Source organism: Polypterus senegalus, chromosome 7, assembly GCF_016835505.1.
Source record: "Polypterus senegalus isolate Bchr_013 chromosome 7, ASM1683550v1, whole genome shotgun sequence".
NCBI lineage: Eukaryota > Metazoa > Chordata > Cladistia > Polypteriformes > Polypteridae > Polypterus > Polypterus senegalus.
Genome location: NC_053160.1, coordinates 144426557 through 144453341, shown reverse-complemented (window position 1 = coordinate 144453341; position 26785 = coordinate 144426557). Strand labels below are relative to the sequence as shown.

The window sequence follows — 26785 nt, the reverse complement described above, 5'->3', positions numbered from 1 at the left end:
CTGCTTGTATTCTTAGGCATTTTCAATGAGCAATATGACTTGCTTTAAGATAATTACCGCATTATGAAATATAAACAAAGATGTGTATGTTATTTGTGTGATAGATTAAACATTAACAGGATCTGTAGATTAAAAATTTTAATCCTTATGATTTCTTTAGGTGTCATTACCAATTTGTCAAAAGTTGAAATTTCATCTTCCAGAAATGTAAGATGTTAAATGAATTAACTTTTCAAAATGCTGTTTTGTGGACTTGGAACTAGCAGACAGAAATTTTTAAAAATCTTATATTTCATAATATGCATTTTTAAAAGTAATTGAAATTAGATTTTTTAAAAAGTGTTATTTGTAATGTGTTGCAAAGCAAATAAACTCTGAATATTTTTGGTAATAATATAAAATTCAACCAATCGGCCAGTAGAAAATATTTTACACTAGTGGATGACTAGATGTGAGAACTGTTAACTTATGTGAATTATATACAGTACTCCATAAGAATTATTGTCTCTATATTTTTAACTAGTTTATTTTTATATATGTTGTATTTTGCCTTTCAGCATTCTTCTTTGCACATGAATACTACTACAACTCCAGAGACCTGGATTTAATTACCTTTTTTTTGTACTATCAGTGAATAGTTTTTCCAATTCTAATGCCTGTATAGATTTCAGAAGTCAGATCCTTCCACATTGTTTTGGAAACCTATCATTTACTCTGGAATTGAATACTTTACTTAATGCTGGTTTAAAATCTTGAATCAAACACGTATTAATTACCTGGAAGACATAATTATAACAAGAATCTTGGGTCAAACTGTGAAAATAGTAACCTAGATGATTTGCTTGTTTTTAAATGAGTTCCTTAAACTTCATCTGTGTCCAGATGATACTTCATCAAAGCCTAGATGGTACTGTTGATGTTAATATGACAAAAGTCAGATGTTAAACCATTATGAAAGACAGCAGTATGTACTCTTTTTATCACATTATTCAAATATTGTTTATGAAAATTGGTAAATTAAGAATTATGGTTACTCTTCTACTTTCTACTGCAGTCTGCAAATTAAATATTCATGGTAAAAAGCTGTTTTGGAAGGGTATTCACTCTGGTAGAAGTCTGTATAGCACTTCCCTAATCCCCATAACGTTTCTTCGTGAAACATTTTTCAGCTAGTTAAAGAAAAAAGGTTAAAGTGCAGGATCATTATTTTACAGTTCTGTTTTTCTAGTTGTGCATGCTGCATTACAATGAAATGCAATATATGTTAAGAAAATCTGGAAAAAATGCTTTATATTAGTTACATTTACATATTAATGTGCTATCTGAGGAACTTGTTTTTTGTGTTTTAAGTGTATAAAGTACTATAAAAACATAGTCAGTGGGAGGGTGTATACCACGTTTAGGCTGCATTTACATCATATTTGTTTATTATGTTATTTAATTGTTCAGTTATGAGATACTCTCAATCCCTGACTCATCTTTAAGCAGTGCATATACTTTATGTGATGAAAGAGGTTTGTGGCAGTGTGTTAAAATAATTGGAATATATGGATTGTGCAGGCTTCAGGAGGATGCAGGATGCCACTCAGAGGTTGATAAAAGTGCTTAGATGATTGAGCATTCACGTGCAAATACAAGCAGATTAGTCAAGTGCTTTATTCACATGTTGGAGCAGGTGATTGTATTGCCTGAGTCCACATGAACATTAAAAGGAAGCCTGCACAGTAAAATCAAAGCGAGGAGACAAAACAGAGAACTGTGAGTGAGGGCACAATATCTGGTGCCTGAACTAGTGTGTCCGAGCAGTCGGTAGCCCTGGGGGGTGTATCCAATGGTGGTGGTGTCCTTCTCTGGGATGCCAGAGATTCTAGAATAGCATAATGGAAGATGGAGGGACAGCGGACTCTAAGTGTTTCCACAGACGTTGACAGATGTAGTCGGGATGAGGGTCAGAATTGTGCACCATAGCTGCAGACGTCTCCATCAAGTGCAAGACTGTTGTGGTGGATTGGGGAGCAATGGAAGAAGACACGCATACTCAGGTGGAAGGAAGAAAGAACCCTATGACTATATGGTTTTATTCCAGTTTTATCATTGTGTTATTTTTTGATTTTTTTTATTTTTTTTAAACTTGCAGACTTTCACTTTGATTTAATGGACAAATTATTTTTTCAGTGAAGAGCACTGCACTGTTTTTCACTTTGTAAATAAAACACTGAAACACTTGCTGACTGTATGTGTCCTCCTTTGTCCAGCTTATCCTCAGTTTCATTATCAACAGTTACAAGTTCAAGCTGCCAAGCTGGGTTGTGGAGTCAACCCAGACAGTCACAACGTATTTCTTGTTTTTATGTTTTTGTATCTGTATGTATAAGTGTGTATGTTCATTTTACTCATGGAACTTCTTTGGTCATGATGCTGCTCTTCCATCTGGTGGAACCAGTCCTCACTACCAAATTTAAAAGTGACAGGAACTTGTATTTGACTAGATGTTGGCAGATCAGGTTGCTCCACGACCTTGGTGATTGTAGAAGAAAAGGAAGAGGTACTTACTTAATCACATTCCACAGCTAATGAAATGTAGTGAGACATGTTCTGTACAGTTTGCAGAGAAAAAGAACATCGTGCCTTTCTTAATTTTGGTAAAAGTGCTGTTTATTGTTGTTAATGATGTTCTCCACAAATTACTTTATAATGAGACTGTACATGTTGTGAGTTTGTTCTACACTAAGTGGGTTTACGTGTGCTCCTATAAACCAGTTATTCACAGAAACCTACTTTCTTAAATGCCATGTAAACCCTTTTTCCCGGCAGAGAAATCAGGTAATTAGCCTCTGAGAAACCTGGTTAACAGAGGTAGATTTCTACATCAATAACCCGATTGTGTGGCCATAAATGATTTTGTGGTCTGCACCACGTCCGTTGTACTCCATTAGCCTTTGCATTTATTTTTTGCATTCTTGGATAGAAGCATCCATAAAGTAAATTTCCAAAAGCAAATTTTCGGGCAATTACATGATTCCTTCACCTGGCTGAAGTAATCTGTCTCAATTTTTCAGATATTACTAAATTTATGTTGATTGGGTGAGCGTACATCTCTAAACTCAGCAACACAATCTCTTACGCAGTAGCATAACATTAAAAGTACCGTGTTTTACATAGTCCAATTACTTTTTAAAGTAATGAGTAACCTAATGCAATACATATTTTATTGAAGTGAAAATATTTGCATTATTATTGTTCCAGCAGCAGAGTCTAAAGCAAGAAACATACATGTCAATGTGTCGCTCCTTTTCTGAGCTCAAACACACAGCCAAGCAGAAAAGAGTGTGCTGTGACCTTTCTGGTAACAGATTCCTATAATAAAACATCAATTTGACTAAACAAATTTATAAAACAGAAAATTATCTCAGGCTCCATTCTTATTTTTGGATTCATTGTGTCTGATGATGACTTTTAATTTTTTTTTTTTTTTTGCCACAGTTTAATGACATCAGAGCATTTTGGCAAAGGGAAACTCCAGAAGATTACTTGCCCATGTAAACATGGGTTTTTAAAAAGCCAAGTTCCTTTGTTAACCCGGTTATTCACCATAATTTGGTTATGTATGTGCATGTGAGCCTGTAGTTAGGATATACCGGGATGGATGCAAACAAACTGATTGATTTATTTGATCAATTCTTAAAAAAAAAAAAAAATATGTTTCAAATACAGTACTGCAAATGACATGCATTTGCATTTTTCCAGATTTTTCTTTAAGATGTTCTTCCTATATTGTATTTTTATTTTTGTTTAATTATAATTGCTGTTATTACCATCTGTCTTCACAGAGCCTAGGTCTGAATCCTATAACTCTTCATTATCAATGCAGTGTTGGGAGAGTATACTCATGCTGCTTGCATTGTAAGGAAACATCAGTATTCCCAGCTGTTATTTACTAGTGAAATACAGTATGGATTTTTCAATCCAAATGTTGATTTTAAAACCCAGTTGTTTTTTTTTCCCCTTATAATATCAACATTTTAAAATAGTAATCAGGTACCAGTTTTTTTTTTAATTACCTGCAAAATTTGTTTCCTATTTCAGATGATGATATTACATTAGTAGACGAGACAGTAATTTATAATGAAGCTTGCTTTATATACAGTAATACACTTTTGCTTTCATGGCAAGTTTGAAATATATGACCTAAATATCTTTGAAGTGAACTAACTGGTTATGCTCTTATTTATTTATTTATTTATTGATGTTTTTGTTTGTTTTATTTAGTTGCCGCATGAAGAAGTGAAGCTGAAAGCTGCTTGTGAGTCCATGCTATGCCTCTACCCTTCATTGACTTTTCCTCTCGAATTTCTTAGTCTGCACTTTATAGACAAAGGTAGGTCTATTGTCCACATTTTCAGTTTTTCAGAAAAATGTTAATACTAAATTGCTTTTTTACATTGCTAGTTTAATTAATCTAAGTACCAACTATTTTCAAGTTAAAACAATAACATATTGCAAAATGAAATACCTGTGTGAAATTTGCATGTTCTTCATGTGTCCACATGGCTTTCCTCCAAATGTTCTGTTTCCTACCAAAATTTATAGACATGCAGATTAGGTGGATTGGCAATGCTAAGTTAGCCATGTATGTGTGTTCACCCTCCAATGGTGTGAAATGCCACAGGAGAATAACCATAGCACAAAATTAATTTTCTAGCTAGGAGAAGGAGCACACTTAAAATGGAAAAAGTTGTCAAGTAAATGAGCTCTCCTTTCATACACTGTCACCATTGGACACACTGCATATGGGTACATGTCAGGTGAAAGGAAAGCAATCCCTACACTTTTGCCAGAGTTGTGTGCTTCAGGAGGATAAAATAGTTTGGAGATAGCACCTCAGGAGAATAGTTGTTTACATTCTCAAAAAATAATCAGAGGGTTTAATGTGAAAATTACACTTGTTTTTACCCATTGATGTGGCATACATGTCGTGGTAGACTACTAAGCATAATGTAGCTCAGAGTAGATGCCTCCACCTTTTCAGTTTCTTCTTTTTTCGATTTCAGCCAGGAAGCTGTCTGTGCTAATGCAGGAAGTGAGTAGAAATGGTTGTTTCTTGCAGTGATGCATTGAAATATAAATTTGAGAGTTAGTGGGGAAAAAAGACGAGCTGTTCTTGTAATAAATCAGGTCACCTGGACCCTGTAAGCAAAGAACCTGTTGGCTATTAGACCTAAATTATACAGAGTTTGGATTACTCCTAATTTCCTTACTTTTGTGAAAAGTAAAAAACAAAAATGCTGTATTTATTCCCTTCTGTAGTTAAGAGCCTCATCCTAGTTATGGTATTGATTCAGGTCAAAGCTTACATGTTATATTTAAAAAAATGTCACTGGTTAATATGACCACTGTGTCACCACTGTGTTTTCAAATCAGTTTGTCTAAATTTGAACAGCACAATTACTGTTGAAAAACACCCATGCATAAATGTTGCTAAAATTCCCAGAAGGCACCTGAAACGGTGTTCATCTAATTCATGTGTTAAGGTGCTTCATTTACTCAGACAAAGGAGAATTATATAGTGACAAGTTGTAGTTATTATTTTGTATAATTAAATTGGTATGGCTAAAAAATGTGATATTACACATATATAAAACAATATTTATTTTACAAATTTGTGTATTATAGTAAAATTTGTGAGTTGCATCTCTCTGCTTCATTTTTAGTTCTACTTTTATCTTTATTTTCATTTTTTACTCCTTATTATACTTTAGTTTAAGTTTGTAAAATTCATTAGACAGCCTTTCATGGATAGTAAATCTTTTTTTCTGGTCACCAGTACTGGCAGGTACTGGCACTTTTGCTTTCGATGAAGTGGAGGGTAAACTGCCTTACAAATCTTCAGTTCTGTCCTTGAAACGAGAAAAATACATGTATAGTCAAATAAATGGAGATTACATAAGATGTTTCACATCAGATGACTGTATCCAGCAGGGGGCATTAGCTCCCTTGTTGGAAGGAGTTCTTTTGTAATTGTGGTGTGTTACATAACCCGATTGTATATCGATATGATATTAAAAGGCGATACCCCTTCCTTAGTGATACGGCGGCAAGAAATCACATCGGAGAAATAACTTAGCTTTCTTTAATGACGGCTTACGCTGCATAACAGACAAAGGAAGCCAATGGCAAGAACCCAGTTTGCGTGTGTAGAGTTTGCCATTTTTGCTGCTGCGTTGGAAGGATTTTCAGGATTGGATGGCGGTATCTCCCATTTGTCCGTCGGCTTCAAACTTGTGCCGGGCAATGTTCCAAGGCTTTATACTCTTTCTTCATGTGCAGGCCCCCACTTAGATGAATAATACAATTCCAAACAAGGCAAAGAGGATACAATTTCATGCTGACTCTGACAGATGAAAAATAGTGCACGTTTCCCCAGCTGCCTTCATCTATCTTGTCTTATGCTTTGCCTAGCAGTTCTAAATGATGAGCCCCAGTGCTAAATCTGTGTCAACTGTGCTTGTGAGTAGAAATAAAAGTAGATTTATAAAATATATTTTTACAGAGGACAGTGACATATTAAACTTATGTTACATGCCACCCTTTGTCACTGTATCTGTGGCGAAAACAATCCTTGAAGGTCTTATCTACAAAACAAAAGGTACTCAATCCCCCCTCACAGTGTAGACAGCTCCTTAAGAACTTTTGTGGAAATATGGGGTGTAGTGCTGATGTAGCTCTTGTTTCATTCGTCTAAGCATAAATAAATATTTACAATAGTAAAATTGATAACAATGATAAGTAACAATACAATTGGATGGACAATTACATTTAACATAGTGTTACTAAATGGTGATCACTAAATCCCACCAGTGGTGTAGGTGAAGATCTACTTAATTTCTTCTGCAGAGGTGAATATATTCTTTCTGTTGTTGTGTCTTTCATTACTTACATAGTCAGTCTTGCAGCTGAATATAACTGGGCCTGTGCATTGGGTACCATGGCCTCATATTACATTATGAATCTATAGAGCATCTAGGTGGATTTTACTGTCCTCTGGCACTTACAGTATAACATTTCCAACTACAGTATGTTGATATATGTGCCCACCCATTGGTGTCTGGTCCCTTTAAATGAGTTATAATAGTTGTAGCACAAATCAGATGCTATTCGAGATCTATTGCTATGATTATTAATAATTGTTCTTTACCAGTATTATTGCATAATTTTTCCACTATTTTTTATCTTCCCCAACTTCACCATGGGATGATCTATTCCCCTTCAGTTTAATATTATTGGTAGTAAATTACAGGGCTATGGAGTCTGTAAATAAATTCTTTGACTTCGACTCCTTAGTTTCCGGTACTTCTGACTCTGATTCCCCGACTCTGACTTTGTATTTAACACTAAAATTACCAAAGCCTATGAAAAAACTCGTACATCCAGCACACCTTAAATCCCTTTGCACCTCTCCATCAGCTTCTTTTGTAACTGTAAATGTGCCGATCAAGACAAGCAGCAAATGGCCTACTATTCCATCCCTCCACTGCCGCAGAACGTGCACAAAGTTCTCCCTGTTCCAGCCTTGATTATCTGGGAGTGAAGTGCTGAAGGTTTAGAGTGGAAATAATAGATTGTTATTACACAGCTGGTGTACATTTATAGTACTTGTAAAAGTTAGCTTTTTTTCCCACTTTTATTCTCTGTCTCGATCACGATACATACTACCGCACAGATGCAACATTATTCATATTCATTTACATAACATCTGTAATCAGTGACCACGTTTTGTTTTTTTTTCCCTGATCTTGCAAGTCCCCACATATTGCTGTATGGTGGTGTTTCTTTTGTACTCCAGGACATACAAAGGAAAGAATAGTACAGAGAGGTCAGTTCAGCGCTATATGCAATCATCAAATTCAAATGTTAACAGTTCACACACATGCAAGGACCGTTTTTTCTACATTTACGACATGTATACGTGTTGCAATGTACACACTTCTCTCTATGCTGTGGTTTCTATTACACACCTGAAAGAAAGAGACAATATATGTGACATTTTGAAGAAATCATTTTATAACCTGAATAGTAGCAATCATAAAACATCATCGCACTAATGCAATATTATTTGAAAGCAAACAGCGTCAGATCAGCTGTAAATGTATGGTATTTGTAAAAGTTTTTTTTCAGTTTTATTCTCTTAGTCACGTTGACGCTCTTCCTTGCCCCAAACCCCAGCCAACCCCCAACCCGATCTGACTCTATCTAACAATGGAATTAGAAATTCACACCTGATCTGACAAGGTTCGATTTCAAATAATATTGCATTAGTGCGATGATGTTTTCTGATTGGTACTATTCAAGTCATAAAATGATTTCTTCAAAATGTCACATATATTTGTCTCTTTCTTTTTTGCTCAGTGCTGCTTTGACATTGTGCACCAGAAGGCGTGAGGTTATTCAGTGCGAGAAGGAGCATGCAGGTGGCTTGTTGCTTGTACTATAACAAGCTTGACCTGGCGGTGATCAGCGTGCATGTACTGTATAAGGTATACACGGGGGCCACTGAGAAAAGAAGAGTGTTCATGGCTCACCTTGCAGAGGAACTTCATAGTCGCTTCTTACAAGAAAAGGCAATGGATAAAACAAAAGAGGATGCAACATCGACAAGCTTCTGTTCCAAGACTGCTGCTTCCCCAGCCCCATCAGTGTAATAGTAACACAGTACTGAGAGAAGTGTGTACATTGCAACAGGTAGAAAGGACGTTCCTTGGGTTTGTGGGAGCTGTTAACTTTTGAATCTGATGTTTGCATATAGCGCAGAACTGACCTCACTTTGCTGTTCTTTTCTCTGCATGTCCTGGAGTACAACAGAAGCAGCACCGTTCACCAAAATGTGAAGACTGCATGGGCAAGATCGGGGGGGGAGAAAGTGTCACTGATTACAAGCACAAGAAGGCATGCGAATGAATATGAGTAATATGAATAATGTTGCATCTGTGCTGCAATGTTTTCTGAAATGTACTATACAGGTCATAAAATGAATAATTCCAAATATCATATATACCTATATCTCTGTTTTTTGTCAATGCAGCTTTTCATCATGGACCATAAGTTGCATACTAATTCAGCGTGAGCAGGAACACTCAATAAAACTGAATAAAAAAATTCAAGTGACGGTGAGATACGAAGAAGTCAGATTCACCAGCATTTGTGTGTCAGCTTTTATCCATCCAGATCAGAGAATTTCCAGTTCCATTGTCTCAAAACGCCACTTACATCTACAGTTGTTCCCAGTTTCAGATAAAAAGTAAAAAAGTCAGATCTGGGGTTGGCGGGGTGGGTGTTGTATCGTGATCGTGACTGGGAGAATAAAAGTGAAAAAAATGCTAACTTTTACAGGTCCTATAAATTTACACCGGCTGTTACAGACACAAATCAAATGTATGTTTTTATTATATAATATTAACAATAAGAGCAGCTCACTACTCAAAACGGTAAATTTGCGGGGGATATGGTTTCGAACTCACAACCTCAGGTTTATAAGTCGGCAGTTCTAACCACTGCACTGTTTGTGAAAGTGTTTATTTGATATTTGGCCATCAGCATTCACACATTATACAGTTCATGTCTGCATTTTGTCATTTATTACTAAAACATGAAAAACATTTCTCTTTTAACGATGTGTTTACATAGATTGTTGTAGACACAAAACACACATCAAATTATTTCCCTGTACAATTCTGGGTAGCTCACTCCCAGATAATCAATCAAGGCAGGAACTGGGAGAACTTCTTGCCCGTTCTGAGACGGTGGGAGGATAGTATAGCAGGCTGCTTGGGTTTATCAACACATTTAGAAGACAAAAGAGGCTGACAGAGAGGTAGGCCAGATTTATGAGTTTTTTTTGTTGGCTCTGGTAATTCTAGTGTTAATATGCTAATGTATTTTCCATGTTGATTCAAGGAAGGCAACATACACGTCATTTAACCACAGAACTACTGGCTAGGAAGCTGACTCTCTACTGTATTGGCCAGTTAAACAAAAGACAAAAAACTGAAAACAATAAGGTTTTACTTATTAAAGTACTAATGGGTAAAACTAAAGTACTAGTGTGGGTAAAAATCTGGAACAGGAACTTTACCAGTTCAAAAAATATAAACCACAAAACAACGAAGCTTCACTACATAAACAAAAGCTGGAAAACCTAAAGCAGTTTATATATTAAACTTGGAATACGGTTCTAGAGTAGAATAGCTGTTAAATGCAATTCAAAATGAACTCCATGCAGTGTTCTAAGAAACAGAATTGCTTCTGCCAGATCCTCTTTCATAGAAACTCTTAAATCTGACTTGATTATTTTTAGAGCTGAAAATAGTCTTTTGACACTGACTTGGGTGGGTGGCATTGCTGTTATAGTTCTAGCCGCATCACTAATAATCTCTGGATCAACAAGGATGGCTTCTTCTACAGTCAGTTTCGATGAGTGATCATACTTTTCAACTTCTTTTAATCCTTTAAAAACTTCTGCTGGAATCTATGTATTTGGACTTTTGCAGCTTCCATATCCAAGTAGGAACCAAAGTCTAATTCTTCATTTGAAGAGGATGATCCTGAGTTACCACTGCTTATAGCTTCATCCAGTGGTGGTGTTTCAGGTAGTAGTAATCCCTTCATGCGAACTGCTACATCATAGAGTGCCTTTTTTCCATTTGCAATTTGGTCACTGCTCAACAAAATTTGGCTCATTGGATCGTCATAAATAACAGCTAACAAGATTAAATTATCCAGTAAGAGACTCTCTTTTCTTCATTGATGATACAGTGCCATCAGCTGTTAGCCCTCCACTTTTATTCAGGCAATATATCAATCTCTTCCATTCCAAGAAAATTTACCAGGTGTTAAACCTTCATATTGCAACCTCTTGGTGATAGTAAAGGGGTTAGAAAGTAGACTTTCCACTTCTTTTACTTGTGCCCATTGGCTTTCAGTTAATAAAACATTTTCATTGTCCAGTTCTTCAAGAAAGTCTTTTAGTTCAAGCAAACGCTTTACCATCAAATAACTGCTTCTCCAGCGTATTGTTTGATCCAAAATGGCTCCTTTTCCTGCACGTCTTTTCAAAATGACGTCTGTTTTAGGGGCCCTGGCTACAACAGTTACTTGGCTCAATTTGACAATTAGAGCAGAGTATGAACAGCACATTGCATATGTTGAATAGTAGTAAGCTTTGATGCTTCTTCAGCAATGTTATCCAAAATTTCACTATTCTCTTCGGTTTCACTTTCTCTCTTCAACTACTTTATTCATTTTCTCAATTGTGCTTAACATATTAGAAGCATTATCTGTCACAATACATAGACTCTGTTCTTTTTAATTTTAAAATCTTCTAGAACAGGTGGTGTGCAAAGTTATGCTAAAGTTCAGCCCTGGGTGGGAGCATCTGTGGAGAGTGCAGACAGAACCCCTGAACACAGATCAGGCCATAGCACACACCTACACCTACATCTTGTTAAACACATATCTGAAATAAAATGAAAACACGTTTTGTAATATACCATAATCCAAATTACAATATGTGAATGTCAGGTTGTATAATAGCTCAGCTGAATCCCACACTAGTAGTAACACAACTATGCACTGAGCTTTTTTCTTACATCAGAGAAGTACTTAATTATGACTATTGTTTGTGAAATTGGACATTTGAACTTGCTGTATTTTTTTTTCATTACAATTTAAATTTACTAGGAGTCTGAGTCGGTACATTTTTGCGAACTCCGACCCCAACTCCAGGTACCCAAAATTGTCTCCGACTCTGAGTCCTTGACTGCGACTCCACAGCCTTGGTAAATTATGCATATCCTCATACCCTTGAGCCCCTCTTATAACACTTTCAAATATATTCCTAATATATATTCCTATATAGAATAAGAAGAAGGGTGAAGGGTAGAGCAAAGGGTAGAGCAAATACATAACATTAAACAACATAATACAATACACAGCACTATTAATGGAAATCCTAGCCTCTCAGTTCCGAGTATCATATAATAACACTAAAAGATAAATTAGTATGGCAAGTTATTACATTTTAACCAGTCTAGTGAAAATCCATCCATCCATCCATTTTCCAACCCGCTGAATCCAAACACAGGGTCACGGGGGTCTGCTGGAGCCAATCCCAGCCAACACAGGGCACAAGGCAGGAACCAATCCCGAGCAGAGTGCCAACCCACCGCAGGACACACACAAACATACCCACACACCAAGCACACACTAGGGCCAATTTAGAATCGCCAATCCACCTAACCGTCATGTCTTTGGACTGTGGGAGGAAACCGGAGCACCCGGAGGAAACCCACGCAGACACGGGGAGAACATGCAAACTCCACGCAGGGAGGACCCGGGAAGTGAACCTGGGTCACCTAACTGCGAAGCAGCAGCACTACCACTGCGCGACCGTGCCGCCCGCTGGTGAAAATGTTTCTTTCAAAATAAACACATTGCATCAGTTATCCATCGCAGGTGTCTTAAATTGAAACAAGATGTTACATATTTGAACTTATAGGTGTATTCATTTTTATCTAAAGCAAAACCTTTTAACAGACTGCATCTTTTCTTATCAAGAGATAAATCTATTAAATTTCTTTTAAGATATTACAAAGCAGAGTTTCTATGGGCTAATGTTAAACATTTGAATTATTCCCATACAAAATAAATTTCCTAATGTATAACTGACTTAATAATCTATTCAATTATGTGCATTATTACTGAGCACTAACCCTAATACATTGATGTAACAACAAATATTCATAAAATTAATCATTAACAGATACAAATGAATGCATGTATTTCAGTTCTAATACATTTCATTATTACTGAAGTGTTAATAATCCTTCCCAATACATCAAAATATGTAAACCCTCTTTACTCTATTGGATATGAAAATTAGAGAAAGAAATTAGTCTAGTTGAATATAGTAACATTTAGCCTGTTTGCACCTTACAATTATTTTTATCATTTAAACATTTTATTATACAGGATGTTATACCCTTAAACTTGCACAACTAATCATAATTAATCTATGATTGATAAGCAAACATTCACCACCAGTTGGTCAGATTACATTTAATTTCACTGCCCAGACTTGCTGTTAAACTATTTCTTGCAGCTTCTATAGGAATATCCTGTGTGTTTCATCCATTGGTCACAGGATGTTTGCTGAATCTGGTGAAAAAAAGAACATCTGTAGTTTTGAAGTTACATATCTTTTATGCTTATAATACTATTGAAATTCAGATTTTTTAATTCCTAACTGACCAGCTATAAGCTGTCCTTCTGGCTTCACTAAAACTCAGCAGGGTCAGTAGGTCATTGCTTTATTAAACACTGCATCTGTTTCTAGGCTTCAGCAATGGCATTCTAAGCTCACTGACTAGGTACAGGATGGATTACCAATTAACATTATTCTTATTATCACAATTTTACTTGGTATAGAATTTGTTTCATCATTCACATGTATTACTGTTTTTAAAATTTAGATCTGATCCCCTATTACTATGTTACTATTTGGGATGTCCCCCACCTTTGGGATCTGCTTCACATTATTGATTAGTCAGCTGACAAACAAAGAAGCACAGACTTACAAATAATGACATATGAGAGCATCTGTTACCCCAGACTCTGAGGAAGAGTATTTAATCTTCTTTTATTTTTTTTAAAGTAGATTTATTCCACTTCATGTCCAAGTAGCTTACCTGGCTAAAGCAGAAGTTCTTTAGATAAAATTCAGCACAATGCAGAAAGCAACTTTTCACAAAAGACAGCCTCTGCTGTCTCTTAACAGCAGCCTCTCATCTTTGCAGTCAGTCCTACACACTTAGCAATTGCTTCATTCTTTCAAATATCACATATTCTCATACATTGTTTTTAACAACACATATTCTCATACTCAACATTTTTCTTTTACAACTGCACTTCATTCACAATTCCACTTCATTCACAGAGTAAAGTTCTTTTACAATTGCATTTCATTCACAGATATCTCTATCACACGTACTATAAACTCACTCAAGGTTGTTTTTCAGCGTTCGATACACTTCTCAGGGCGCGAGTGGGTATTACTTTTGACAAATTAGGAGCACATCTAGCTCAGTTTCATACGTCGCTGGTCTCCAGATCATGGAAACTCCGTGGCGAACTGATTCAGCAGCAATAAAGGAAAAATATCTCAGTGGCGATCAGATTCAGCGACAACAAGGTGGATTCAACCATCGGGAAATACCGCGGCAAAATTCCATAACAAGAAGGCATTCCCAGAAAAAGCTACGCAGTCACAGAAAATATACTGACTTGACAAGAAAAACCATATATGCTTGAACCTTTACTTCCTATCATTAGGCAAGAGTACTAACCAGTGTGCCACCACACGCTTTACCGTAATAGTTCCTGAAATACAAAACCTCCATTCACGCGCATCAGGCACATCCTGCTCCTTACAAGAAATTGTCTCCCTTCTCTTTTATTATTATAAAAAGAGCATTTTTCTTTTAAATTTGATCAGGGTTTGAAAGAAAAAATGATTTGCACAATTATGACTAGTTTTAAAGAAAAGTGGAGACATTTTTATTTACTTTAACCCTTTTTTATGTCTCTCTCTTTCTCTCTCTTTATATATATATATATATATATATATATATAGTCACAAGAACGAGACATGGACAGATAAAGAGTTGGGGCAGCCACCCGTATATTGTGGTATCCTGGCTACAAAGTCGTTTTCTTATTGAAATACAGAGCACTGAAGTGCATACAACCGAGTCCAAAACAAGACTGAGGAAACAAAGGAAAAGGGGCAGGTTTTAAAGGGGAGACAGGAAGTGAGGTCGTATGGATCTGGCACGTGGTCTTCCACCATTGGCTCAGAGCGGAAGGTGACATCAGAGGGACTGGAGCTGGTGTGGCCGACTTCCATTGGCTCAGTCCCGAAGTGATGTCAGGAGATCCAGGTGAAATCCCCGGAATGGTCTACAGGCAAGGGAGAAAAGAGTCAGTGCACTCTGCCACACCCGGCATGCCTCGAACTGCCTTCACTCAAGCCCTTTAGCTGCCTCCCATGCGCGTGTGTGACAATATATATATATATATATATATATAGGGGCGCTATTGCTCCCTTGAACCCCTGTCCAAGACTCCAGAAACCAAGTAAAAGTCCAAATGTTGACTTTATTACTTCTGCACAGTGCACAAAGCACCCTCTCCTCCACAATTCTCATACACAAACCAATAATCACTACAATAATACTCTCCACCACTCCCAGACCCGTTGCTACCCTTCCACCCAGCTCAGCTCGCCGTCTGGGAGCTCCCACAATCCTTTTATAGTCCCTGACCCGGAAGTATTCCAATCCCCAGTCCATGTGATCTTTCATCACTTCCAGGTCAGATCAAATGTCCTTTTCTTCACCCCGGAAGTATGTCATTCCCCTTGTCCATGTGACTCGGATGTACTTCCAGGGCGTAGGGTAAATAAACACTGTTTCTCCCTGCAGCATCTCCTAGTGGTCCCCATGGTATCCAGCAGGGCTGTGTATAAAAACTCCAATGTCCATGATGCCCTGCTGGTCTTCGGGGAACCTCCATACTGCAGGGAGGGCTCCACTTGGCGGCTTGGAGGTATTGGCCGGGATGAACAGCCGGCCATACACCACAATATATATAGTTTCTTTGTCATGTGAGAAGTTGTGTGCATTTCACACTTATCCCAATAATACCTCCCTAAAGTATGGCCAGTACTCATAGGAAGGTAACAGAGGCATGCTTCTCATTGCAAAGTTAAAACCAAATGTATTTGTTCTGTTTCCAATTTAAGTTAGAGCTCTTTATATTTTAGTGCTATTTGTGTACACTGTCTACATGTTCTTTTTAACACTAGCATATAACGCGTGTTTGTAATTTAAGCAATACTTATAAGATAACTTCAATAATTTTAAACTTTCTGTGTTTTCGATATCCTACAGGATGGTATATTAACATTTTTAATAGACATTTCATGCCACTTGTCAGTGTTGGGGGTTGCAACATTAACCTGGGCAGCATGTAACAGCAACAGCTGCACAGCTCATAAGCTGTGTTTTTAACAGGCGGATGAATTGTGTATTTTGGATTATATCGGACTGCTATTATGCTAATAAAGATTTCTACAATTGTTTTAGTGAGCACAATCGAGACTTTATGGATTTTATCCGCATTGACAGTAACTGACTGTCAGCCCCTGCTGCATGGGTGACTCGTAATTTCAAAACTGTTATTTTACAGTTTGTCTTGTCTCAGTTTTTGTCTTTTGCTTTTTTCAGACATCATTTTAACTAATCAAAATTAATTTACAGCTCCATCCCATGTTTCTGGATTGCAGTCACCTTGCATTATGGCTTGTACTTTTAAAGAGGAAATGGGGACATTGCCCTTTATACAATAAGATGATTTACTGTATATTTGAAAAATAGGTAACAAAAAAGCTTTGAAATAGAGTTGATGTATTTCAACTATTCAGTTTTGTAAAATTCTTTCACTGCAAACTCTTCATATGAGGTGTATGAACTTGACATCCTGTTTCAGGTAAAAGTGTTTTACTTTTTTTATTCTGCTGTGATGTAGTATTTTCATTGATAGAAAAGAGCAAATTAAATCCTAATTTTATTTAGAGGTGCCAGTTATTGTATAACTAAAATACTGCGTCATCATCAACCCATTACTTATATAAGACATATAAGAAATAAGAGATTGCATCTTCTTTATGTAATAGTTGCTTTTGTTACAGTTTTTCTATTATAGTGATACACATGCTAGAAGAACCTTTTTTTCTAAATTTGCAAGTATAACCTACTACTTTTTTTACAGGTAGCTGCGATGAAGATGCTGTAAATTGCTACTCAAGATTATTAGAAATGGACTCAAGTAATGGACCAGGACATATTGGTATTGGTATCAAGGCCTTCAAAGAAAATAATTACCAACTAGCTTCTGACAGTTTAACTGTTGGTAAGTTGAGTATTTGAATAAATGAATATTGACTTGACCATATGGGATCTGTTGTTTGATTATAGATTAATAAAAATATTAAAAGCAGTTTCCTGGAAAGGTTTTAAACATTTTTCTTTTTGTCTGCTTTAACACATTCAGCTGTCGTTTATCTACATATACATAGTAGATTTGATACAGCAGAAAATCCTATCCTATCAAATCTAGTTTTCAAAGGACGGTTTTAAATAATTATGTAACACTGAGTGTGCCTAATACAGTTGTTAAAACTTGCATTTTTTCACCTACTTAGTTTGCTAATGTGATATCATTAGTATTTTTTATTTTGATGGCAGTTGAAGAGTGTTGATGTCTGTGCATTTGTCATTATTCAACATGCATTTTCTTTTTTATCAGGCTATTTTCTGATAGTGGTATATTTAAAATATGATTCTTCAATAAAAGTTCTTTCTTTAGGCAGTGTTTTTTTTTAATTGTTGATGTAACAAAACCTTAAGGAACTGATTGGTTACTATATGCAGGTCAACAACACAATTATGATTCTGAAAATCAGCTGATCGCTGCTATGTTATTTTCATTATCTACTGGTTTAAAAATTATTTTTTGGCAGAGATAGCAGTAGTAATATTAGAACTGACATGTGTACAGTTATGTAATAGCAGACTGAGTCACTTTTTGTAATGAGATAAATTGTTTTTTCCTTTTAATTGCATTTTGTATTGCTGTGCTATTAAATATAGAAACAATGAATCATGCATGGTTATTATAGCTTTAAAATTTTAATACTATTATTCATTTACTTATTATTACAAGTTGAGTATTCCTAATCCGAAATGCTTAGGCCCAGAATTATTTCTAATTTTTGATTCTGAAATATTTGGATATACTTAATGAATTTTTGTGGGGATACTCTTGATCAAATATGGATATGCAGCCAGAGGAGCTAAATGATGACTCAAGCGTATAATAATTTATATCACCAAGACATTACTATTGTACTGGTTTCTTGACAGGTGAAGAAAGGAAGACATAAGTCAGAGAATGCATTTTTTAAAAAGGGTTTTTTAGGGCTGATTTATTTATTTATTTACTTTTTTGTTTTTCTTTTCTCCCAAGACTAATATTTTTCCAAAATCTCATTTATTTAAAAAGCACACAAAACAATGGTTTTACAAAACATTCAACAAAAAATTTTTTATGACAAATGTGTTATATGTTTATGAGCCTCTATACTATGTGATTTCACATATTACGCACATGTTACACGGCAAAGTCCTGCAAAATGTGATAACGCTCAAAGCAGCCAATTGCAAGCATTGCCACATTGCACTGCTTATAGTATGTGTTGCACTAGTGCCTCTTTTTCAGTTGTCTGTTGCTGCACACAACACAATCAGGTTTGTACCTCTTGTCCTCATATGTTGCAGGAAAGTGGCTCATTTGGACCAGTGCTCTCTAAAGTTATCTCTATTTGTAATGCCACAAAACCCTTTACCTTGTCTTTTATTGTGTGCTTCCACTTAGAAAAACAAGAATGCCATGCAAATGTAGTCTGCAATTCCACTTTGAAAAACAAGAATGCTGTGCAAGCAAAGCCTGCAATTCCAAAAATTGCTCAGCATACCTGTTTATTTTCTGACAGTAGTTGAAAGGCAGCCTCAGGAAAGAACAGCCTGAAGTATACCAGCAGCCAGTAATCTGTCGTGTCAGCTGGAGTCCAATCTTCTGATGCTGGTTCCTCACTCTCCTGCTTGATCTCCTGATCACTCACAACAAAATTAGGGGCCGAAAAGTCAGAAACCGACTCAGTAATAATATTCAAAACCTTGTCCACTGAGTATTTTGCTTTACTGTCTCCAGATGTCAATGCCATTTTGCCTTTTTTATATTTCGCTACTCATGCACATGCAGGGATTAGACATCAAGTCAAAGAGTCTAACGTTTCTCCAAGAAAGAGGGGTCTTCCTTTAATGTAATCGTTAATTTTGTCGCCATTCACAGGTAGTTATCGCCATCGACCTCTGGTTGTCAACTTCTGTCTACCGCCCTAAAAGAATTAAGGTAGGAGGTTCAAAATGAGGGCAGCAAGGATAATGAAGAACAAAAATTGTTCTGAATAAATAGTGAACTGAATCGTGTACAGTCTTCACCATTGTTTTGGCCTTGGGAAATGCCTCCACTGAGAGGCCTTTTACATGGAAAACTAAAACCAAGATTACTTCTCACTCCACTTTTACTCACAATGTTCACCCAGCCATAATACCACATTCATTATCTCTGCACACATATACATACTTGGAGTCTGGCATTGGTTCAAACCTGCTGCTCACACCCCAACCTTTCATTCCGACTCATGCCATCACGTTCTTTATCCCGTCTCATCATCATGGATCAGTATTTCATGGGATACCACAACCCCTGGTCGTATGTTTAATCTTCATTAGGGACATATTTACAAGATGATTGAAATTTTTAAAGGTAAAATGCATAGAAATGTTTACCTGCCCTGGTTTTTATAATTTTATATATTTTCTGGCATACACATTTTCATGTTATTCGCTTACACATATTTTCGGATTATGGATTTCAGGTTCAGTTAGCGTGACAATTGCATTAACAGTTTTAAGTTTTTTTTTTTTTTTGCTTTTTTTCTAAAAAGACTAGTCTTGTTTTGATTTAGTTTCAGTTTTGGTTTTAGTTTTCAGTATTGTTGCAATTGCTTGATCATGGTGGATCAATGACAAGGGTAAGATAAAAATTTTCCAAAACGCATGGTGTCTAATTTAACTGCAACACCGTACGCTGTTAGTGAAATTTATTTCTGTACAATAACAAATCTTTTACAAGTTATTCAAAAGAGCCTGCTTAATGCAGCAGTTTCAAAATGTATCACACTCCAAATATGAGTTCTACAGCACTTACAATACAGGACTTGGAGCAATTCATATGCATTTCCAGGTTGCTAGAGTCCATCTCTTTGGGTGTGTGGTTGCTTGTGAGTCTCATAGGACCAGTGGATAGTGGACATATGAGTCACCTCTGAGGCAAAGGGGCGAAGCAGCTGGCAGATCCCAGCAAAGTGCTCACTAAGTGCTGTGTCTGTGAATGCTGATCTCGGACCTACTTTTTCACTGGCTTCGCCAGTAGTCCCATTCTTTTGGACAGTTAAGCATGTATCAGATATAATGTGTTTGTGATTAGTCAAAGTGAACATTATTGTCATCTCAACCATATACAAGTATACAGATAGACAAAATTGTGAAGCTCAGGGTCCACAGTGTAACAACATGAAGTGCAAATAATAAATTAAAAATAGAATTAAAATTTTAATTAAAAATTAAAACACAAGACAAGACATTGTGCAAAGACAAGTCAAAGACGTAGCAGCAATATTGACATGTAGTTAGCAATATGAACATTGATGCAATGTATGGTATTTGCAATCTGAATACATAAATATAGTCAAAAGATATGTAATATAATAAATAAATAATAGATATAGATAATGCGGAAATTATCAGTGTATGATAATAGTTGTTTAAGACATGTGTAAACAGTGACAGGTCAGAATGTTTCACAGCAGAAGGATATCAAGAGTATCAAAATACTTAAAGGTCAGTAAAAGATTTTCAGTTCTTTCCTACATGCACACTCGTCTTTGCAGGAAAGTGTTTTTAGAGGTGGTTGAGGCGGAGTGGAAGATCCCAGGTGGCAGCATGGTGTTAAGGAGTCTAACATCTTGGGGGTAAAAGCTATCCTGCAGCCTGGAAGATCTGGCTTTGATGCTTCAGTATCTTCTCTTGGATGGAAGAAGTGTAAAAAGTCCATGTGAGGGGTGTAAGGGGTCCTGCACAATCCTGCAGGCTTTGCAGACACTGCGTTTTTAAAATATGTCCTGTAGTGAATGGAGAGGCACCCCAATAATGTACTCTGCCGTCTTCACTATCCTTTGTAGACACTTGCAGTCAGATATGTTGCAGTTGCCATACCAGGCAATGATGCAGCTGGTCAGAACACTCTCAATGGTGCCTCTGTAGAACATGGTGAGGATGGAAGGGGAAAGACTTCTCATGTGAAAAGAAAGACACACGATCATAAAGGTTTGGGGTTTCCAGCCCCGTATACTGTAAAAAATATTTTCAAAAATAGTAATTGTCAAAGTAGTACACAATTGCACCATACAGTCGACAGTCAAAATGGCAGAGGGGGGAATATTTATGAAGAGGGACCAGAAGTAGAGAGAGAGGTATGCTGGGAAGGAGCCGAGATGGATGTTGGGATTGCTGACATCATCAGGAGTTGACAGAGGAAGGGCGGAAGTGGCGATATGTGGTTAGCAAGTCGGGCAGAGTCATGGCGGCAGTGCATCTTTCTTTCTGCAGGAAATAAAGAGAGAAAGGTTAGTACCCGCCATTCCCTTCTGGCATACGACTTTACAACACCGTTTAGGTCCGTACACGGCCACCTAATCGCACGTGCGTGACACTCTCTTCAGTCACCTCAGGAAGTGTAGTCTCTGATGGGCTTTCTTGATTAGTGATGAGGTGTTATGCATCCACGTAAGTTCCTCAGTTATGTGCACACAGAGGAACTTGGTACTCCTAAGAGTTTCCACATCTAAACCGTTGATGCCTAAATGAGATGTGGGCAGGATTTGATATTCTGAAGTCCACGATTATCTCTTTTGTTTTGTCGACACTGAGAGATAGATTGTTGTCTTCACACCATGCAGACAGCCATTCCACCTCTTCTCTGTATGCTGTTTCATCATCCCTGATTATCAGTACCAGCACTGTTGTATCATCTGCAAACTTGATGATGTGGTTGGTGTTGTGCGTGGCTGTGCAGTCGTGAGTCAGCAGGGTGAAGAGCAGTGGACTAAGCACGCAGCCCTGCAACACTCCAGTGCTCAGTGTGATGATGCTGGAAGTGTTGCAGCTCATCCGAACTGACTGGGGCCTCGCTTTTAAGAAGTCCAGGATCCAGTTGCAGAGGGTGGTGTTCAGGCCCAACTTGCTCAGTTTTACAACCAGCTTTTGAGGGGTGATTATGTTTAAGGCAGAAATAAAATCTATGAATAGCATCCTGGTATATGTGTCTTTTTTATCCAGATGTGTCAGGGAGATGTGAAGGGCAGAGCATATGGCATCCTCAGTTGACCTGTTTGAGCGGTATGCAAACTGAAGAGGGTCAAGGGAGGCAGGGAGATTAGTCTTTACGTATGACATGACTAACCTTTCCAAGCACTTCATGATGATTGGCATGAGTGCAACTGGTCAGTAGTCATTCAAGCATGTCACTGATGACTTCTTCGGCACTGGTATGATGGCGGTCGACTTGAAGCATGCTGAGACTGACGACTGGCTCAGAGATGTGTTGACTGGCACATTCTTTGAGCACACGATCAGGTATGTTGTCAGGTCCTGCAGCCTTGCATGGATTGACTCTGTATAGAGTCCTCTTCACGTCAGTTATAGAGAGACAGAGTACCTGGTCAGTGGAGGAAGGTGTTGCTTTTCTCTAAAGGCTCTTTGTTCTGCGCCTCAAACTGTGCGAAGAAGTTAGTAAGATAATGGCGTGCCTTGGGATGTTTTTGTTACAAAAACGTGTGCCACCAAAGAAAAAGGTTAGGAAATACTGATCTATGCAATAGCATGAAGCTAAATTGTTTTGGCAGGCTTAGTAAAATGACTCAATTTAAGCAGAAAGTAATTGAGAAATATTCAGGCCTGAAGGAAAGGAGTGCAAAATTCATGTTCAAGGAAATATAGGTATCCTGATTGTAAAGGCAGAATAAGATTTAGGTTGTTCTTGACCTGTGGGTATTGTACAAGACAGGTTGGGGGGGAGTGGGTAAATGATAAACTGGGATGCAAGACTTGAAAAAATCAGAGGACTAGTGATTGTATAATGTAGATTTATAAAATGTAATAAAAATGGCCAAGGACTGGGCACTTTATTAGCAGAGGCAGAATGTGATTTTGTATGGACTTATCCTATGGATGTGTTATATGGCAGACAGAAGTCTGCATTATTTAAAGATTAAGGAGGCGGGGATGCTGACATTATGGTGTGGATTTTGGCAGAATGGGGTACTGGGCCAGTTGGAGGATGAGGCAATTTAGAGATAGATGTAGTATAAAATTTAGGTGGCAGTTGCTATAGGAAAAGTTATGTGAAGAATAAAGGGACTGTGGATGTCACAAACTGAAGTTTTGGAGCACAGTAGAAGTGGGATAGCTGGCATCAGATTGGGCAGCATGGTGGAAAGGGTATAATACATTTTAGCCTGGATTTGCCCAATGGGTTTCATACTGGACAGGCCAAGATGTTAATTGACACAATGATGACAAACACGAGAGCTTGTGGAATGACCAGATAAATAGATATGAAAGGCATTCTATAATAGATTGACGTGAAAGGCACTCTATAATAGATAGATATGAATGGCACTCTATAATGGTTAAGTGCTACTTCAGTTTGTTTCCCCGAAAACTGCACTCCCCGCCCAAAGTTTTTTCACCAGCTGGCACTGCTGATGACACAGCTGTGGCAGGCCTGATTTCATTCCAGCTTACCTAGGTGAAGTACAGAGTCTGTCACAATGGTGCCAGGACAACTGTCTACTCCTGAATGTCAGCAAGACAAAGGAGCTGATTGTGCACTTTGGGACCAAACAACAGAGGCAGTATCACCCCCTCAAAATTAACAGCACTCCGGTAGAGAGATACCTAGGTATTCACATCACAGAGGAACTAACCTGTTTGCAGGTTTTACCAATTCATATGCTTCTGGGATTTCAGGTTGTATTACCACATTGCTAAATAACTTCTATAAATCCACCATCGTAATTAACCTGACAGGCAATATTAATGCCTGCTTTGGCAGCAGCACACAGAAGTACAAAAAAGCTCTTCAGAGAGTGATATGGTCAGCTGAACCTATCAAAGGAGTGTGCACTCCTAAACTTCCAGAACATCTACACCAAGTGATATTGGACCAGGGCAAAGAAAATTATCTGTGACACCAGCTGTCCCAACAATGGCCTCTTTTCTATGCTGCTATGAGGTAAATGATACTATTGCCTAAAGCCCAGTTCAGAGAGAGACTGAGGGGGAACTTTAGTCTACAGTCCCATCTGCATCTTGAATAAGAAAAATGTCTTGAAATACATGATGCCCTACTGTTAACTCTCTTAAATTATTTAAGTTATTTAGTTAGTTATTATATATCACACTAGCAAAATACCCGCGCTTCGCAGTGGAGAAGTAGTGTGTTAAAGAAGTTATGAAAAAGAAAAGGAAATATTTTAAAAATAAAGTAACATGATTGTCAATGCAAATTGTTTTGTCACTGTTATGAGTGTTGCTGTCATATATATATATATATATATATATATATATATATATATATATATATATATATATATATATATATATATATATATACACACACAGACTCACACACATATAAACATATATACATATCTACACATACACATATCTATATATATATATATATATATACACACATCTACATATATATACATATATACACATATCAACATATATATACACATACATACTGTATACACACATACATACAGATAAATATACATATATATACACACATACTTACATATATATATATATATATATATATATATACATATATACACATACATACATACATATATACATATACATATATATATATATATATATACACATATCTACATATATATATACTGTATATAGCAAAATCCCCGCGCTTTGCAGTGACGAAGAACTGGTTTTAAATTTTTATTAAGAAGAAAAGAAAACCTTTTTAAACTGAGGGAAAATATACCAATAACAATCTGTTAAGGATCTCTTTGTATACCATGTTGTCAGTTCAGCACTCCGGTTGTAATATGACCAAGCTGTGCACTTAGATTACTTTTGAGAATGCAACGTATAGTTGTCCAGGAGAAAAGCAATGTTGCCTGAAATCAATGGCAACCTTTTGTAGGGTCTGTCCCTGAGACTTATTACTTGTCATCGCGAAGCAGAGCCTTACTGGAAATTGGAGGCATCTGAATTGAAATGGGAGATCAGAGGCTATAACGGGGATGCGAGGAATACGTTGAGTGTGGAGAAACTCTAGAGACAGCATGTGTATTAACTTGTGGATTTTTCTGTGAGTATTTGGTGGCAGCGTGACGAAGTTGCTTCCGCAAGACTGCGTTAACTGTGGAGCTCAGCTCGGAGCATATTCTTTTCCTACCTTGTCAATTGTGTAATGCGTTTTTTGAACAGGTGTGATGCATGGAAGTGATCACTCGTACTGCGTTCAGTCAGTTCACGTGAGCTGCTCTCTTGTGTGATGTTGCGATGTCCACGGCTTTATTTAATGTTAGCTAAGACCCGGCACTTAAAAGTTTGTTGCTACAGCAATTTTAACTCCATTACAAAGTGATCCAAAGTCTCATTTATACCTCGTGTCTTCTCATTAAACTTGTATCTCGCGAATAACGTATTCGACGAAGGCATGACAAACAGCAGCGGGAGCGTGTCCATAAACTTAATTTAAACTTACGGTTTACACCGTGCTTTGTTTCCGCAGTAGCTGCACTTATGAATAAGCTTGTATGCGTCTTTTTCAGCGCTCTTTGGGAGCTCTTCCTTCTTTTCTACGTACTGCGTTCACAGTCAGTTCGCGTGATTATGTGGGAGGCGTGATGATGTGACACGCAGCTCCGGCCCCCACGGCCATCGAGCAAAAGTCCATTACAGTATATGGAGAAAAATAGGGTCCAGTTATGACCATCATACGTAGAATTTCGAAATAAAACCTGCCCAACTTTTGTAAGTAAGCTGTAAGGAATGAACCTGCCAAATTTCAGCCTTCTACCTACACAGGAAGTTGGAGAATTAGTGATGAGTGAATGAGTGAGTCAGTGAGGGCTTTACCTTTTATTAGCATAGATTTATGTTCCTGTTAATAATTTTTGCTATTGTAAAGTCTTAAAGTCTTATTGTCACTTCTCAAAACGGAGTCGTCTGTGGTCTAACCCGTAAAGATTTGATTACCAATCAACAGTTGTTACCGTTGAGCTGAGAAAACCGTGCGGTGGTGGGGGGATGTGATAGGAGGTTGCTTGCTGCTTGTCGACACATTTACAAGAGAAACGATGCTGATGGAGAGGTGTGAAGGGATTTAAGATGGAACGGATTTACGAATTTTTTTGTAGGCTTTGGTAATTCTAGTGTTACGTCCCAGCGTCCCCAGGAGTTTCTCGTGGGCCTACCACTTCCTCTTCTAACAGCTGTTGCTCCTGCTGACAGGTCAGGTAATACACATCATGGTCTGTGACTCAATATTTGCTCCATAATAAGCACATACATTTCCACCCACTTTTGGGGGAAAAAAGTGTGTCTTACAGAGTGAAAAATATGGTAATTAAACTAAAGAATGCCACCTTTGAAACAACTGTATTTTACAATCAGATTACACTACCATGCCAGTTAAAGAATTGATGCACATTTGTTTAAATGCAGAGATATTTTTGGAACACAGTCAGGTTAAGTGACTTGCTCAGCATCCCTCATTGTCAGAGATTGAAGTTGCAGACCTTTAATTTAAAACCTTAGTGATTATACACAACAAACAGGTGAAAGTACATATATGGCCATTCACTTAATTATATGATGAATATTTCATTATTTTATTTCATTTGTGGATTCATTCCTTGTTTATTTTATCAGCTAATTTGCAAATGTAT

The 26785-nt window shown here is 37.2% G+C and overlaps 1 protein-coding gene across 2 annotated transcripts in view; it reads left to right on the top strand.

Annotated features, from left to right (window-relative positions):
• ttc37 (tetratricopeptide repeat domain 37) overlaps positions 1 to 26785 on the top strand; it is a 197322-nt gene that overhangs the window by 44758 nt on the left and 125779 nt on the right. For both annotated transcript variants that reach the window (XM_039759363.1, XM_039759362.1), the window contains exons 8-9: positions 4270 to 4378; positions 16882 to 17022. In XM_039759363.1, coding sequence (XP_039615297.1) covers positions 4270 to 4378; positions 16882 to 17022 — 250 coding nt within the window. The remainder of the gene's footprint in view (positions 1 to 4269; positions 4379 to 16881; positions 17023 to 26785) is intronic.